The sequence below is a fragment of the Xyrauchen texanus genome, chromosome 19 (genome assembly GCF_025860055.1).
Source record: "Xyrauchen texanus isolate HMW12.3.18 chromosome 19, RBS_HiC_50CHRs, whole genome shotgun sequence".
Classification (NCBI taxonomy): domain Eukaryota; kingdom Metazoa; phylum Chordata; class Actinopteri; order Cypriniformes; family Catostomidae; genus Xyrauchen; species Xyrauchen texanus.
The window spans coordinates 28831937-28848055 of NC_068294.1; the positions used below are offsets into that span (position 1 = coordinate 28831937).

General features: G+C 44.1%; 1 protein-coding gene across 1 annotated transcript in view; it reads left to right on the plus strand.

The window, feature by feature from the left end:
- The window catches only part of sesn4 (sestrin 4), a 31137-nt gene extending 16295 nt beyond the window's left edge, over positions 1-14842 (plus strand). Inside the window, exons 2-9 of the mRNA XM_052150248.1 lie at positions 292-489; positions 917-1099; positions 1406-1651; positions 2655-2766; positions 2928-3052; positions 3345-3511; positions 10957-11101; positions 11695-14842. Of these exons, the coding sequence (XP_052006208.1) occupies positions 292-489; positions 917-1099; positions 1406-1651; positions 2655-2766; positions 2928-3052; positions 3345-3511; positions 10957-11101; positions 11695-11784 (1266 nt within the window). The 3' untranslated portion in view covers positions 11785-14842. The remainder of the gene's footprint in view (positions 1-291; positions 490-916; positions 1100-1405; positions 1652-2654; positions 2767-2927; positions 3053-3344; positions 3512-10956; positions 11102-11694) is intronic.
- The last annotated feature ends 1277 nt before the right edge of the window (positions 14843-16119 follow it).

Here is a 16119-nt window from a genome sequence, read left to right on the forward strand (position 1 = left end):
ACACTAATGCAATAGACAGGAGTGTTTCAGTAATGTACTTTTTTGCAACCACAGCAGAACAGATTTAGGGAAAATACAGCATTGTGATGTCATCACCTTGAAAATTTGTATTGTGGTGGTGTTTTTAAATCATAATAGTTGAATAGCAGGGTTTTAAAAGATAAAAAATATGCATCAAATAAATGAAAAAAGAGATTCTATATCTTTGGTGTGGTTTATTGGTTTTGTTTGCCATATTTATCTCCTTTTTGTAAGGAAACAATTCTCATCACACTGTTCTCCCCCTAACAGATGATGGTGAACTCTGAGAAAGAACGTGCTTCCCTGTTGTGTATGAAGGCTCTGGCCAACAGAGGGCGTCTGGATACGGTGTCTCAGCAGATGGCCTCTCACCCACAGTACCTGGAGAGTTTCCTGCGTACCCAGCACTACATCCTTTATATGGATGGCCCATTGCCCCTGAAATACCGTCACTACATTGCCATCATGGTAAGTATAGATGGGTCCTATTTACATGTTTTGTACAATAACGGGCAAATAATGTTAAAATTGTTATGCTATTTGAAGCAGACTTTAAAGACCAAATGAATGGCTTTGAGCACAGTTTTCTTCCCAATATATATGATTTTCTTGTAAGAGTAAGAGGCAGGTGGTTAGTAGGTAAAGGGACAAAAGAAATTGGAGTGCAAGATGAGTCATTTTTGTGTGTGCGTGCGTGCGCGCGCTTGTGCTTGTATATTGTAATCACTAAGTTGAGTATGCCAGCATAAAGATTACCTCAAAGCCAAACAGATTGGATTAAAAGCTACAAATTTCCATTTCATGGTCAAATTTTACCATATGGGGTCTTAAAGATTTTTGAACGAGAGCACAGAATTTTCTTAGGTAGATAAAGGTCTTTGTGTTTGTGTTTCAGGCTGCAGCGCGGCATCACTGTAGGTACTTGGTTTCTCTGCACTCTGCTCAGTTCCTGCGTGTGGGCGGTGACCCCTTATGGCTTCAAGGGCTAGAGGCTGTGCCCCCACGTCTACGGCACCTTGACCATATCAATAAGGTCCTGGCCCATCAACCTTGGCTCACGGCACGCTCACATATACAGGTAATTGAAATGAAACTAAAGGAGTCAAGTTTACCTTAACCACTCATTACATGAGAAAGTTAGTGTCCCATAAGCTCTCGTATATCACTGAAACGTATTCCTCTGCTAAAACAAACATAATACAATTGTATTATATAATGTTAGGTTTATTTGCTCTAGTTAGTTGTTTTTCTAGCAGATAACGTTCTAAAATACATGCCTACCATCTGTTGATCACAACTGTTTTCATGTGTTGGGCTAAAGCACTTTTTGTTTAATGCCTTGAATATAAATAGTGTTGTATCGTTGCTCTTTCATGTGTTTCAGGCTCTACTCAAGACAGGAGAGCATTGCTTGTCTATGGCCGAATTGGTTCAGGCAGTTGTTCTGCTGGCCCACTGTCATTCTCTTTGCAGTTTCGTTTTTGGTTCTGGTTCTGACTCCGACAGCACTCCCTCTCCCAGAGTGCCTCACGGCACGCCCCCTGGCTACTGTCTCTGTGATGCTGCCAATGGCAACACAGCCTTTTCATCAGCCCCCGCTGGTCCAACAGAGAAGACACAACGGCGAAGGGTATGGATGATCACTCACCTGCAGATTCAGTTGTCAAAGGATATTTGTTTGACTCTTGGTTAAGGTTTGGATTTAAAAGCAGATTTTAAGGGGTCCTGGGTAGCTCAGCGAGTTTTGATGCGGACTACCACACCTGGAGTCGCGAGTTTGAATCCATGGTGTGCTCATTGACTCTGGCCATTTCTCCTAAGCAATCAAATTGGCCCAGTGGCCAGGGAGTGTAGAGTCACATGGGTTAACGTCCTCGTGGTCGAGATTAGTGGTTCTTGCTCTCAGTGGGGTGTGTGGTAAGTTGTGCATGGATCGCGCACAAGCCTCTACATGCAGAGTCTCTGCAGTGTCATGCTCGACGAGCCACGTGATGAGATGCACGGATTGACGGTCTCAGAAGCGGAGGCAACTGAGACTTGTCCTCCACCACCTGGATTGAGGCGAGTATCCATGCCACCACGAGGACCTACTAATTAGTGGGAATTGGGCATTCCAAATTGGAAGAAAAGAAAATTAAATAGAAAAGGGGAAAAAAGCAGATTTTAATGCATTGGAATTTGACACATTTTCTCAGGCACTTATATAAATGTATTTATTATACTAAATAGATGCTCAACTTGCATAATTTCAGTAGTACACCCATATGACAATCGCTAATTCATACGTGTTGTACTTACTATAGTTTACTTCCACATTGCTGCTTCATCAAATTTCAATGTCAAATGTAAATCAAGTCAATCACTGAAACAACCTCAACAAACAACAGTTATATGTGTACAAGCATATGGGATACTGATAATTCACCATTGTTGCACAGAAAATCAACATGTTTAGTATTTATTTGTATGAATATAGTACTAATTTATCTTGTAATAAACAAAGAAATAGATATCATCTGATGGTAAACTTGCATAGATATAAAATAATCATAAAATTGTAATTTATGGAAGTGCAAAAATCAAAAGTCTATAATGAACCTATATAATGGTGCTCCGTTTATTTTTTTTTAAAGTCCCTGGACTCTAGCTGTGAGCTTGCTTCCCATCGAGAACAAATGCAAAAAACACAGGAGGAGAAGGAACGAAAAGGAGATCGACTCCATTCACAGACACTCCCACAAGCAGGTATGACATAGGTTTTAAGCCAGTGTGTCATTCCCAATGTTGTTGTAAACATGAAGTGTAATTTTGTATGTGAATGTTCAGAGTTATTTTTACCCAAGAGTCTTTTCTATATTATATATCTTTCGTAACACCACTCTTTCTTGAATGCAAACCCATTTTAGATGTGGAGGACGAGGAGGAGATGATGTGCTCAGCAGACCCCTCCCGCTTTGTCACAGATCCGGAATTCGGCTACCAAGAATTTGCCAGACGGGAGGAGGACCATTTCCAAGTATTCCGGGTGCAGGTGGGGACGGACACTCTGCATTGGGTGTCACCTACCAAATGGGCCACTAAGGGTTAGAATTATGGCTTGCGCACTCCCTTAAGACTGTCAGCACTTGACTTTACTCTTGAAACCTTAAAAGGAAACTTTGAGCTGCTGGCAAGTCCTCATAAATGTCCATATAATTCAAGTGCCCTCTCTATAAGATTTTATTTGAATCAGAATCGTATGTCCCTCCTTTAATTAAAAATCCCCAAAACAGTTTGGTTGAGTTGGTGGTTGGAACAGTGTTTTTGTTATTTTACACATGCAGGACTATTCGTGGGAGGATCACGGCTTCTCTCTGGTGAACAGGCTCTACTCCGATATAGGACACTTGTTAGATGAACGCTTCCGCAACGTGGCCTCCCTCCCTTTCCCACACAGCCCTGATCTCAAACGAGCCATCTGGAACTACATTCATTGTTTCTATGGAATAAGGTACCATGAGCATGGTTTGATTTTTAAGTTTTCACATTTTGTCCAAAAGTTTGTTGACAACTGAACACCGACTTTCATATGTGCTTTTTGAATGTCAAAACCATAGGGATTAATCCCACTCTTTGCTGCTATAACATCTTCCACTCATCTTGAATGGCTAAACATTATTTAAAGGGGGTGTCGATAAACTTTTGGCCACATAGTGTGTCTGGTTGGTGAAAAGTGCATAAAAATTACTGGATGGAACCACCAAAATGCAAATAAAATCCCTAAAATGCACATAAAAACGTATATGCTCGCTTGAGGTGGATTTTTTTTTATTTGATAAGAAGAAATGCGTATAAACTATGATGGAAAAGAATTTAGCAAATAAATTCATTGAATTTATTAGGAATACAAGATGCGTATCAAAGAAGTCATGTGACTGAATAACTTGTTCATAACTGGACTAACCAGCGCACCAATCCAAAAAATCGTATCGGTTACCTAACGTAACCTCGGTTCTCTCTAGATGAGGGAACGAGTATTGCGTAAGCTAGCTTACGCTACGGGAAAGATTCATCTTTTCTGAGATATTGAAGCCAAAAAATTATCCTTAATTTTTGTATCCATTGTCAACGCAGTGCGGCAGCTGCAGACCTTGAGCGGGCTAGCTAGCGAGCTCATAGGTTGCTCTGCGGCAACTGCTGCAGCCTATAGACGAGCTTGGGCGAACTCACATCCAATGAGAGGCGTCCGCGCGCTCACTGCAACAAAGCCTCCAAAATGGGCGTGACTAGAGTGCATATAAGCGTAGTTCGTAGGCTGGAACCCTGGTTTTCATTGACTGAAGCGAAAAGTCGCTCGTGGCGCGAGCACGGCCGGCTACGCAATACTCGTTCCCTCATCTAGAGAGAACCGAGGTTACGTTAGGTAACCGGTACGTTCTCTTACGAGAGGTTCTCTCGTATTGCGTAAGCTAGCTTACGCTCACGGGAACCCATTGTCAACGCCGTCGCGCCAAGCATCCACTGTATGAGCCCCAGGGAATTAAGGGGGACCCGTGGGAGCCCTTATGAGTGGGGAAATAATATTTGGCCGGCAAGAATGCGGGTCATTGATTGTGTAATACATAAGCACATAGTGGGAAGGGAACGACAGAGCGGCGGTGCCGGTCTGTGTGGAATGTGTCCCATCAGTGCAGCTCACCAGGGGAGCTGTAGTGTATTAAACCGCTAGTAGTTTTGCCTGCAGAGCAGGCACTTCCATATTGTAAAATCTGACAAAGATGGAGGGGGAAGTCCATCCCGCTGCCACACATATGTCGTGAATGGAAATCCCGCTGGACCATGCCCACGAGGATGCCATGCCTCTAGTGGAGTGAGCCCTAATGCCCAACGGGCATGGCAGGTCTTTTGACGCGTATGCAGCAGCAATAGCGTCCACTATCCATCTAGACAGTGTCTGTTTCGAGGCGGCGAGACCTTTGGTGCGCCCTCGAGACGAAACAGCTGCTCAGAGCGTCTGAAAGCGGCGGAGCGCAGTATACAATCTCAGTGCTCTGACCGGGCAAAGGAGATTGGCGTCGTGTTCGCTAACGGGTGCTGGCAGCGCCGATAGGGAAATGACCTGTGCTCTGAAAGGAGTACCGATCACCTTGGGAACATAGCCGTGTCTAGGCTTTAAAATGACCTTGGAGTCACTTGGTCCAAACTCAAGACACGCAGCGCTGACAGACAGTGCGTGAAGGTCTCCCACACGTTTGACTGATGACAGGGCAGTCAGAAAAACGGTTTTGAGTGAAAGGTATTTCAAATCCACGGATTGAAGTGGTTCGAAAGGGGGCTTTCATAGTTTCGAGAACTATAGAAAGATCCCAGATAGGAACCGATGGAGGCGCGGGGGTTCATCCTTCTAGCTCCCCTGAGGAAGCGGATGACCAGCTCGTTTTTACCCCATGACTGGTCGTGCAGGGGTTCAGCTGAACGCCGCAACGGCCGCCACATACACTTTGAGCGTGGATGGGGATCTGCCCTTATCCAGCAGCTCTTGTAGAAATACTGAGCAGCGACGACACCCCACATGTCCGCGGGTCCAGGTCTCGGTCGGTGCACCATTTTGAGAACACAGACCATTTTGACGCATAGAGTCTTCTCGTGGAAGGGGCTCTAGCGTGTATGATGGTGTTTATTACTCCTTCTGGCAGAGCGACGGGTAGTCGTTGATCACCCACGCATGCAGCGCCCAGCTCTGGGTGGGGATGACAAATTGTGCCGCGAGCTTGAGAGAGGAAATCTGCTCTCACTGGGATGGGCCACGCGCTGTCAGTGACAGCTGCGTAAGCTCCGGGAACCATGTCTGATTCTCCCAACGCGGGGCTATGAGGAGCACCGAGTGGCGCGTTCCCTGATCCTCTGCATTACCTGTGGCAATAGCGAGGCGGGAGGGAAGGCGTAAAGCGGGCGTCTGGGCCAGTCCTGGGCCAGCGCGTCCTCGCTTCGAGAAAAATATTGGGCAGTGAGAGTTCTCTTTGGGCGCAAAGAGGTCTATCTCCGCTCTGCCGAATAGGTGCCATAACGTCTGGACTGTTTGGCGTGCAGGGACCATTCCCTGGGGAATATTGTCTCTGGACAGTCTGTCCGGGCCGTCGTTCAGGTGGCCTGGCACGTCGCGTCGCCCTCAGCGGCGCAGGTGGCACTGGGACCAACTCTATGCGTTTCATCAGATGGAAGAGGTTCCTGGATCTGACACCGCCCTGGCGGTTTAGGTAGGATACCACAGATCTGTTGTCGAGCGGACCAGGGCGTGGTGACCCTGAATGACCGGGAGAAAGCGCCGAGCGCATACTTGACCGCTATCATTTCCAGACAATTTATGTGAAGGAGCTTTTCCTGAACTGACCATAGGCGAAAACTGGAGAGCCCTCGCGGACCGCGCCCCAACCCGTGTTGGGCGCGTCTGTCGAGATGACTTTCGGCGAGATACAGCTCCCATTGTCACTCCCGCTGATACCATTCGGCCACTGTCCAGGGCTGCAGAGCTGAAATACAGGTCTGAGTCACCTTGATGGGCTGGCGGCCTGTGGCCCAAGCCCGGCGAGGCGCGGGTGTTTAGCCAATGCTGAAGCGGAGCATGTGCAGTAAACCCAGCTGAAGTACTGCTGCGGCTGAGGCCATGTAGCCTAGCACTCTCTGAAATTTCTTCAGAGGTGTGAGGCTGTTCATCTGAAATGAGCGGCTGAGTACGCTGCACACGGCGCAGCTGTGTAGATAAGCGAGCCGTCATTGTCACTGAGTCTAGTTCTATTCCAAGGAAGGAAATTGCCTGACTGGGCTGTAGTGAGCTCTTGGTCCAATTGACTGCAAGGCCCAAACTGTTCAGATGACTGAGGAGAACTGTCCTGTGAGACAGAAGCTCCGTATGTGATTGTGCCAAAATCAGCCAATCGTCCAAATAGTTCAGAATTCGCAAACCCTGACTCCGCGAGGTGTGCGGCGCCACGTCCATGCGCTTCGTGAAAGTACGAGGTGCTAAGGACAGAGCTGAGCGGAAGGGCGGTGTATTGATAAACCTGGCCGTCGAGGCGAATCTCAAGAATGGCCTGTGACGGGGATTTATCTGAATCTGAAAGTATGCATTTTTCAGATCGAGAGAAATAAACCAGTCCCCTGGCGCACATGCGCGAGGAGTTTGCTGGTTGTAAGCATTTTGAGCGGTCTTTTTGCAAGCGCTTTGTTCAAAACCCTGAGATCTAATATTGGTCTGAGGCCGCCGTCTTTCTTGGGGACAAGAAAATAACGGCTGTAAAACCCCGACTTCAGCTCAGGGAGGCGGCACTCTCTATGGCCCTTTTGCACAGAAGGTTTGCTATTTCTGAGCGAAGCATGCACGCTGCTTCCGTGTTCAAAGTAGTTTCGAGCCAGCTCTGAAGCAAGGAGGACGGCGATCGAACTGTAGCAAATAGCCCTGTTTTATTGTGCTTAACACCCATTCGGATATCCCTGGAATATCTTCCCACGCTTTGAAGCGTAATGTTAGAGGGTGAATGGCCAAATCGCTCTGATTGCCGCACACAGCAGCTGAACAGAATGTGTGGCGGCTTACTGTGCTTATGCTGGACTGCTCGCGAGACAGCATGGACAGGCTGTTCTGTGAGTGACTTCCGATTGAGGTGAATGGGGAAAGAGTCACGTCTGTTAAGTGATCGCGCAAGCATAGCCACGAGCACGGGACTTACATACAGAGAAGTGTTTGCTGGCCGTGTGACAGAGCGGGCAGAGAATGGTAGCGCCGCGTATTCGTGGCGCATTTATTGACTCTAACACTCGAGTGGTTCAGTAACGGCTTTTGAGTGTGCTCTGATGGGGACACGGAGCGTGTAATGCTTGTGTGTAGAGCTGAACACTAGATTGTGGGCACATTTTCTACACATAAGGCTGGTCATGTGACAGAGCGGCCAGAGAATGGAGCGCGCGCACGGATTAGGTGGGTGCGTTTATTAACCCTAACACTCGGCGGGTCGTAACCGCTTTATGTGAGTGTGCTCTGATAGGGACACGGGGCGTGTAATGCTTGTGTGTAGGGGTGAGCACTGAATCGTGGGCACATTTTCTACACATAAGGCTTTATTTTGGGTCGCCGTGGAAGCGGCGTTTGAGTGCAGGCAAGCGGGTAATATCACCGGCTTGTTGGCTGCTGAATCCACCACTGCAGTAGCCTGAGAGAAGAGGACTGACAGGGGGCGTACAGGACTTACATACAGCTGGCTGTGTGACAGAGCGGGCAGAGGAGGGCGCGCTGCGGGCTCGTGGGCGCGTTTATTAACTCTAACACTCGAGCGGGTCGTAACCGCTTATGTGAGTGTGCTCTGATAGGGACACGGGATGTGTAATGCTTGTGTGTAGGGGTGAACACTGGATTGTGGGCACAATTTCTACACATAAGGCATGTTTACTCTTTACAAGATTTCTTTGGGTCGCCGTGAAAGCGGCGTTTGAGTGCAGAGCAAGCGGGTAGTATCACCGGCTTGTTGGCTGCTGAATCCACCACTGCAGTAGCCTGAGAGAAGGGGACTGACAGGGGCGAAGCTTTGACGGTGGTCCGGCCATGGCGGGACTGAGCCGTCGTTTTCTCAACAACGCTAGGAGGACTTCGGTTGCTCAGGTTTCAGTACAATCTTAGGCGAGGCCCGCAGGAGGCGGCTGTCTGAGCCTGATCGAGGCGGCCGCCCTGTCGGCGCTGAGAAGTCTGGCTTGTTGAGCTGGGCGCTGTGAAGAGGCTCGTGCAGGAGGCTGGTCACGTGGGCGGCCTGCAGAGGAGCTAGCGCGACGAGGCAGAAAGAGATTCATGGCTTGGGCTTCGAGCGGTCAACAATGCCACTCACCGCGGAACCGAAGAGACCGGACAGAGAGAGCGTGGCGTAGTGCGTTCAGCTTCTCCCAAGTCGGCTAGTCAGATCTGGAACAGCCTCTGTCTGTAAGACGGCCATGGAATGCAGAGCAGATGCGGCTTGGCCGGCGGCGGTGTAGGCGCGGCCAACACAGGCGGAAGTAGTTCTGCAGGCCTTAGGCGGGAGCACCAGCTTAGACCGCCATCTCGCGAGGGCGGGCAAAGGTGCGGCGTGGAGTCTGTTGGGAGCCTGTTCAGGGGCGGTGACCACTCGAGCCCGAGGCGGTCGACAACCTGTGTGAGGAGCGCGTTAGTTCCCCTTCGACTCGGCGCGGGTCCTGCTGGATTCCTGGGCGAGGAGGAGCGTGTGAGCCTGACCACTCCTCGCTGTCGAAGCCATGATGGAACAGCCCTTATCCTCCGCTTCTTAGTCCGAGATGGCAGCAGAGCAGCCGCTCGGCGGCAACTGCTGGCGTCCGAGTGGGCGGGGAGGGTGAAGGCGATGCTCGAGGGAGGGGCTCCGGCGAGGCAATCGCTTCTACCACTGGTTCCGGCAGCCTTTGAGAGCGGCGCTTTTACTGCTGCGGCTGAATGGAAGGCGGCGGCGGCTTCGGTCCTGAGTGCTTCGAGTCGAGCCCGCAGGAGTCGACATCGAAGCTCCTCGCAGAGATCGCATCCGCCTTCAGCGAGGGAGCTCTGCATGCCCCAGTCCCAGGCAGAGAGCGCAGATGGCGTGGCGGTCTCCGGTGCTGAGAGGGGCGCGGCATGAGGCGCAAGTGGAGCGAGGCATCTTTAAAAAGACGCGCGTACTCTTTTGTGAAGTTCATAAGAACTAGCTTGCTTTAAAAAGGATACGTCGCTGGATGGCGTAGCTCGCAGGACGGCTGAAGTTGGCGAAGACGGCCGGCTTCTTCGAGCGCTGTCCACGCTTGCTTGATGCCCCTCGAACGGCGACGCGGCTTCCAGTTCAGAGATGCGAAGAGCTTCGCTGAAGAGATGAAAATCAGGGTTCCAGCCTATGAACTACGCTTATATGCACTCTAGTCACGCCCATTTTGGCGGGCTTTGTTGCAGTGAGCGCGCGGACGCCTCTCATTGGATGCGAGTTCACCCAAGCTCGTCTATAGGCTGCAGCAGTTGCCGCAGAGCAACCTATGAGCTCGCTAGCTAGCCCGCTCAAGGTCTGCAGCTGCCGCACTGCGTTGACAATGGATACAAAAATTAAGGATAATTTTTTGGCTTCAATAGCTCAGAAAAGATTAATCTTTCCCGTAGCGTAAGCTAGCTTACGCAATACGAGAGAACCTCTCGTAAGAGAACCAAAGCCTGCATAGAGTTTGTAGTGCAAATAAGTTAAATACAAACTTTAACTATGCCGAAGAGCAAGTTTATTAACACTTTTGAAAAATATATTGTTGATTCGCACTACAAAAATAAGGAAGGAGAAACGCACATACATAGTGCTCCCAGAAATATGTAAAATGCTGTCGCTCCCAGATATGCTTCTAGAGTGTTTTGTCTGCATGCACTAAACTGCTAGTAATTTATTATTTAAAGAGTCACCCAATTTCTCTGGAATTTATGATTTAGTTCTTTTAAATACATGGTATGGAAATGTGGCTTTATTCACACATTGTTTTTGCAACAGGTTTTTTCTCATATATTAAATATGCAACTTGGATGGAAACATAGCTAATGTCAATAAAACATTCAATAAAATTAAATGTAATTTTAATAGTTCATTTTATGCTCACTCTGAACTGAAGGGCTTTACGTATAATTGGTACGTCCATCATTCAAGTACACAATTCCCCATTCCTTGCAGTGTCATTTATTTTTTTGGCTAATTTGCTTATGCTTTCAGATACTAATAAAAGTGTATCTCAGCTCTGTACAACACATTTTACCATGTTTAAATCCATTCCCAAAAAGTGCAGAAAATGCTAAATTCAATTTTCTGTCAGGGCCTCCATATAACACTCACTCTGTGATTTAATTTTCCTTTGACTCATCCAATATATTTGAACTGGCTGAAAAAGCATGAAATAAAATACTAACATCAACTTGTTTGTCCGCAGATATGATGATTATGATTACGGCGAAGTGAACCGGTTACTGGAGCGTGGGCTGAAACTTTACATAAAAGCTGTGGCGTGCTACCCTGACTCCTCCAAGACCCCTCTATGCCCACTATCCTGGACCCCTGTCAATGCTTCAGAGAAGGTGGTTTTCTTCATTATTATGCTTTCTTATGAAAATGTGTTCTGTAATGCCTTATACACCTTCTACTTGAAGAGATAATTCACCCTAAAATACAAATTCTGTCATCACTTACTGACCCTCATTTCGTTCCAAACCTGTAGGACCTTTTCTTCAGTGTAACACAGAAGGAGAATTTTGAAGAATGTTCCTGCTGCTCTCTTCCATAGAATTAAAGTTGATAGTGACCAGGGTCTGTCAGAAAAGGACAAAAAAGCATCAAACAAGTAGGCCAAATGGTTCTTGAACTCTATTTCAAGACTTCCGAATCGATTAAATGGCTTTTTGTGAAAAACAAAATAAAATTTGTTATTCATTGAAAAGCTTGCCTTGAAATACTTGCTTGACACTAATGGTCCCCATTCACCCCTCACTGTATGGAAAAGAGCAACTTGGACTTTCTGTTTTAACTCATTCTGTGTTCCATCAGGAGGGTGATTAAATGATGACAGAATTTGAATTGTTGGGTGAACTATTTCTTTAAATGGATGAAATTTCATAATGGAGTGTTAATTCAAATCATTGTTGTTTTTCTTTTCTCCTCCTCACTCTTTTAGGTCCATGTAAATTTGTTGGTGATGGAGGCACGTCTGCAGGCCGAGCTACTGTATGCACTCAGAGCTATCACCCAGTACATGATCGCATAGGACACAAGCGTTCAACGCCACAGAAGGGGACTGTACACAATTGCATTGTACACATTCACGTGGTACAATGGGGGGAGAGAGGAAAATCACAGACGACAAAGATATACAAGTAGAGAAAATGTTAGAGTTGCCTCTCCTTCTTTGTTTATGTTGTTGTCTGTGACATTTGCAGAGTTTACTGGTGTGACTTAAGGCACTGCTGTGAAACTATTCTTTGCCAAAGTTGAAACTTTAGGAAGAAGGGTACAAAGCAATTGGTCTCACTTCTACTGTCATTTGCATGTCTTTCCCCTACTTTAATTATTTCTATAGTTGTCCTTTTGTGAGTATACTTTTCTTTTTCTACCTGTCCTTTTTTAGTATCTTGATCCCAGATGGTTAATGTGCAATTATTTTTATTCAGTTATTAATATTTTCCTATTTTGTTTGCTTGTGTGTTTGTTTTTGCTGTTGATGTTCAATTGATTGACTTGTGAGAGAGAAGTGTCCAACTGGTAGTTTCTGAAGTATCAAATTTGGAAGTTCTTTTCAAAAAGGTCTAAGCCAATTTGAGTCACTGTTTACAGAGAATGAGTGAGTGGACAAATACGATTACTTAACATGGCTTCCAGATGTTTCATTTGAATGTTGAACAGTGAGATCAGAGCAACATTTAAAAAAGGGTAGGAAAAGGTTAAATGGCTGTTAGGTTCTTTTTAAATCGCACTTTTAAGACAGTATCTATCAATAAGCTTAAAACTGTGGCTTCGTTCAGCAAGTACTGCGTTTCACCTGTTCAAATTGATTTGCATTTATGTTTGCCGAATCTTACACACAAATCGAGCCAGTCGAATGGGTACTATAGAGATTGATGTGACATTTATAGGATCCATTATTTATCAGATCTCCGCAGCAAAAAAAAACAAGCTTAAAGATCTGCTTTTGAGAGATGCAATACAATGAAAAGGATTGCATTTGTATAAAAAAAAAGAAAGAAAAAGTTGTAAATGTACCTTGTTGTTATAGTGTATTCAGTGTTTCTGTTTTTTAGAGCAAACAATCAGTTTTACCAGCTCTATATGGACTGTCCAAATTAACACGGTCCCATACAATGCCTGATAGTTTGGTATAAGTAGCATCTATGGAAAACAGTTTAAACAAAACGTAAAAGTTGACTTTAAACTAATATTCCGAGTTCAATACAAGTCAAGCTCTATCCGCAGCATTTGTGGCATTATGTTGATTACCACAAAAAATGTTTTGCTCTTCCCTGCTTTCAACTCGTCCCTCCAAAAATCTGGGTTACAATGAGGCACTTACAATGGAAGTGAATAGGGCCAATGCGTAAACATTAAAATACTATTTTAAAAGTATATTTTTGTGTGAGAAAATCACTTCCTTTAAATCACTAACCTTTTCTGTGTAATTATATCCCATTTTACAACTTCGTTGCAAGGATACCATAATGCCGTAAACCCTAAAACTACTGTAAAATTAACTTTACAGCTCAAATAATGCACCAGTTTTAACATAATTTAATTGGTTTTAAAAAATTGTAAGCTTCAAATTTCTGCCTTTTTTAAACCCTCCAAAAATTGGCCCGATTGAGTGCCTCACTGTAACTAAAACCTAGAAATTAGAAAAGGAGGTAAGAGTCTAAATCATTTTTGTTGTAATCAGTATTACACCACAAATACTATCAATTGAGCTTAACTTGTATTAAACCCTGAATATTCCTTTAATTTATGAGAGACCGTAAGTAATTAGCCCACTGAATGGTTTCAGTCGAAGGACCAGAAATCAGTGAGAAGCACTGATAAATATTGTGCTGGCATGCTCAGTGTTAGTAAAGGGTGTAGTTTATATAACTTTCGTTTTATAGACCTTCATTCATGAGAAATGAATCTGCCACAAATGGGAATTGTAAAAAAAAAAAAAAATACCTTGTAAAAATAGAAAGTCACCTTGTGATGTATGTAAGGAGTTTAGAATAAGCTTAGAATTTTTAATGTTGTCAGGCTGGTTTAGATCAAATGAAGGACTTTTATTCTGACAAAAATACAGAACAAAGATGTTTTGTCAACTCTGTCTTTCTTAGGTGAAAAGGTCTATCCTTCCTATAACTGACCGGCACATATTTTACCTGAACTGAACCTTTTGCACCCTACATTGCCTCTTATCAACTCTTGTTTTTGACAAATGTCTTGGAGAGGCATTCATCCAGTGATGTCCTGAATTTATAAAATGTTCAGATTTGTGGGTAAGCCAATTACCTGTACTGTGTTAAAGTCAGGGTGGTGGTATAGTTGCGCAATAACAGTTGACAAAACGGCTTATGCACCACCTATGGTTTGTTATGTGTGTTTTAAAACATTGCATTACTTTTTGTTTCTTTTCAAGTGTCTTGTCTTTTTTGAGGAAGGGTGAAGGTTGCAAGGTTCTATTATTATTTGGAACAGCATTCCAATAGTCCACTAATATTTTATATAAATATATAATATTGTTGGGCATTTGGAAGCAAAGTATGTAAACAGCAGAAATGTGTACAGAACGTGAGTTATCATACAGGAGCTGCAGTCTGTATTGAGAGCATGGTGAATTTTGAGTACTGATGAGTCATGTATATCTCATCAGAATGGCTGAACTGGACTTTAGTCTAAGAACTAAGCCTCATGCTACTCCATTAACAGTAATTTATGCGGGGAAAGAAAGTCGAAAGCATTCATCATCAAAGCTGACTGACAGTAATGGACACCCAGGACTAACAAACTACTCCATGGAGAGGCTTTCTGGAGCAGGATAGGACTGCAGAATGGCCATTCTACCTTAAGCAGGACTGTCCTAAATTCTTGAATTGCAATCTGTGGAGACCTCCAGACTGTCCACACCACCTCAGTTGGAAGACGTCAAGGACAGCGAGCATGGCTAATGCCAAAATGTTTATTTACTACGTAAATGTAGGAATTATACAAATTAAATGACCAAAAGAATGGAAAAAAAAAAAAATATATAAAAAATGAAAAAACGAGCAAAAATGTTTTGAAATGTGAAAGCTTATTTTTTTCTATAAAGATATGCACTACCATTGGTGTGTCTTGTTTTTATTTAAGTTTTAAGTTCGAAAGGAAATTGCATTTGAGATTTGGTAAATGAACATCATGGTTAAAATTAATTCCTCTATGACTGAGATTTTGTGTAAACATTTTGACAAATTTGACCGTTTGGAATACAAATCACATGGATACTGGCGTCAAGTTCTAATTATGGTGTTTGAGACGTATGGTGCAATCATGCCATCTAGTGGGAAATCTCCATACTCTCAGAAAACAGACCTAAAGATAATTTACAATAGTAGACTGGTGGAATAAAATATTTTTATAGGATTATTTTATTAATATAAATATTACTTGCCTCAAAAATCGTTTCTTACCTAATTTATTAAAAAAAAAAAATCACGGTTACTATTATATTGGAGGTGAATGAGGCCTGAACATCTATAAACATTGAAATACTCACTGTTTCAATAGAATAGCTATAATATGTAAACATTATAGGTGTTTACACGATTTAAGTGACATAATTGCTAACTAAATGTATCTGTGTAAAGTGATACGTCGTGGCTAGCCTACGTATTACAGGTAAACCCTTTAATCAGGTAAATCCCTAACTTTAGTACACTAAAATCATGTTAACATGTATAATTTTAATGTTGGATAAAAAAGGATGGAGTCCAAATTTATTTTTGTGCTAATCAACATCTGGAATGTTCCTTTAAAGGAATAGTTCCCTAAAAATGATTTATTCACCCTCATGCCATCCCAGATGTGTATGACTGTCTTCTGCGGAACACAAATTAAGATTTTTAGTAGAATATTTTAGCTCTTTAGGTCCATATAATGCAAGTGAATGGTGACTAACATTTTGAAGCTAAAAAAAAAAAATAAAAAACACATGAAGGCAGTATAAAAGTAATCCATATGACTCCAGTGGTTTAATCTGTCTTCTGAAGAAATCCAATTGGTTTTGGGTGAGACCAGATCAAGCTTGATTACACTTCCTAGTTGTTGACGAATGCACAGAGTGCTAGGTGGCGCTAGGAAGAGTAATCTATCTTGAAATCATGAGTTATATTTTGGTCTGTTCTCACCAAAAATTGAATCAATCATTTCAGAAGACATGGATTAAACCACTGGAGTCTTATGGACTACTTTTATGCAGCCTTTCTGAGTTTTTTTTTTTAGCTTAAAAATGTTGGTCACCATTCACTTGCATTGTATGGATCTATAAAGCTGAGATATTCTTCTACAAATCTTTGTGTTAAGAATAAAGTCATACACATCATAGATGCCATGAGGG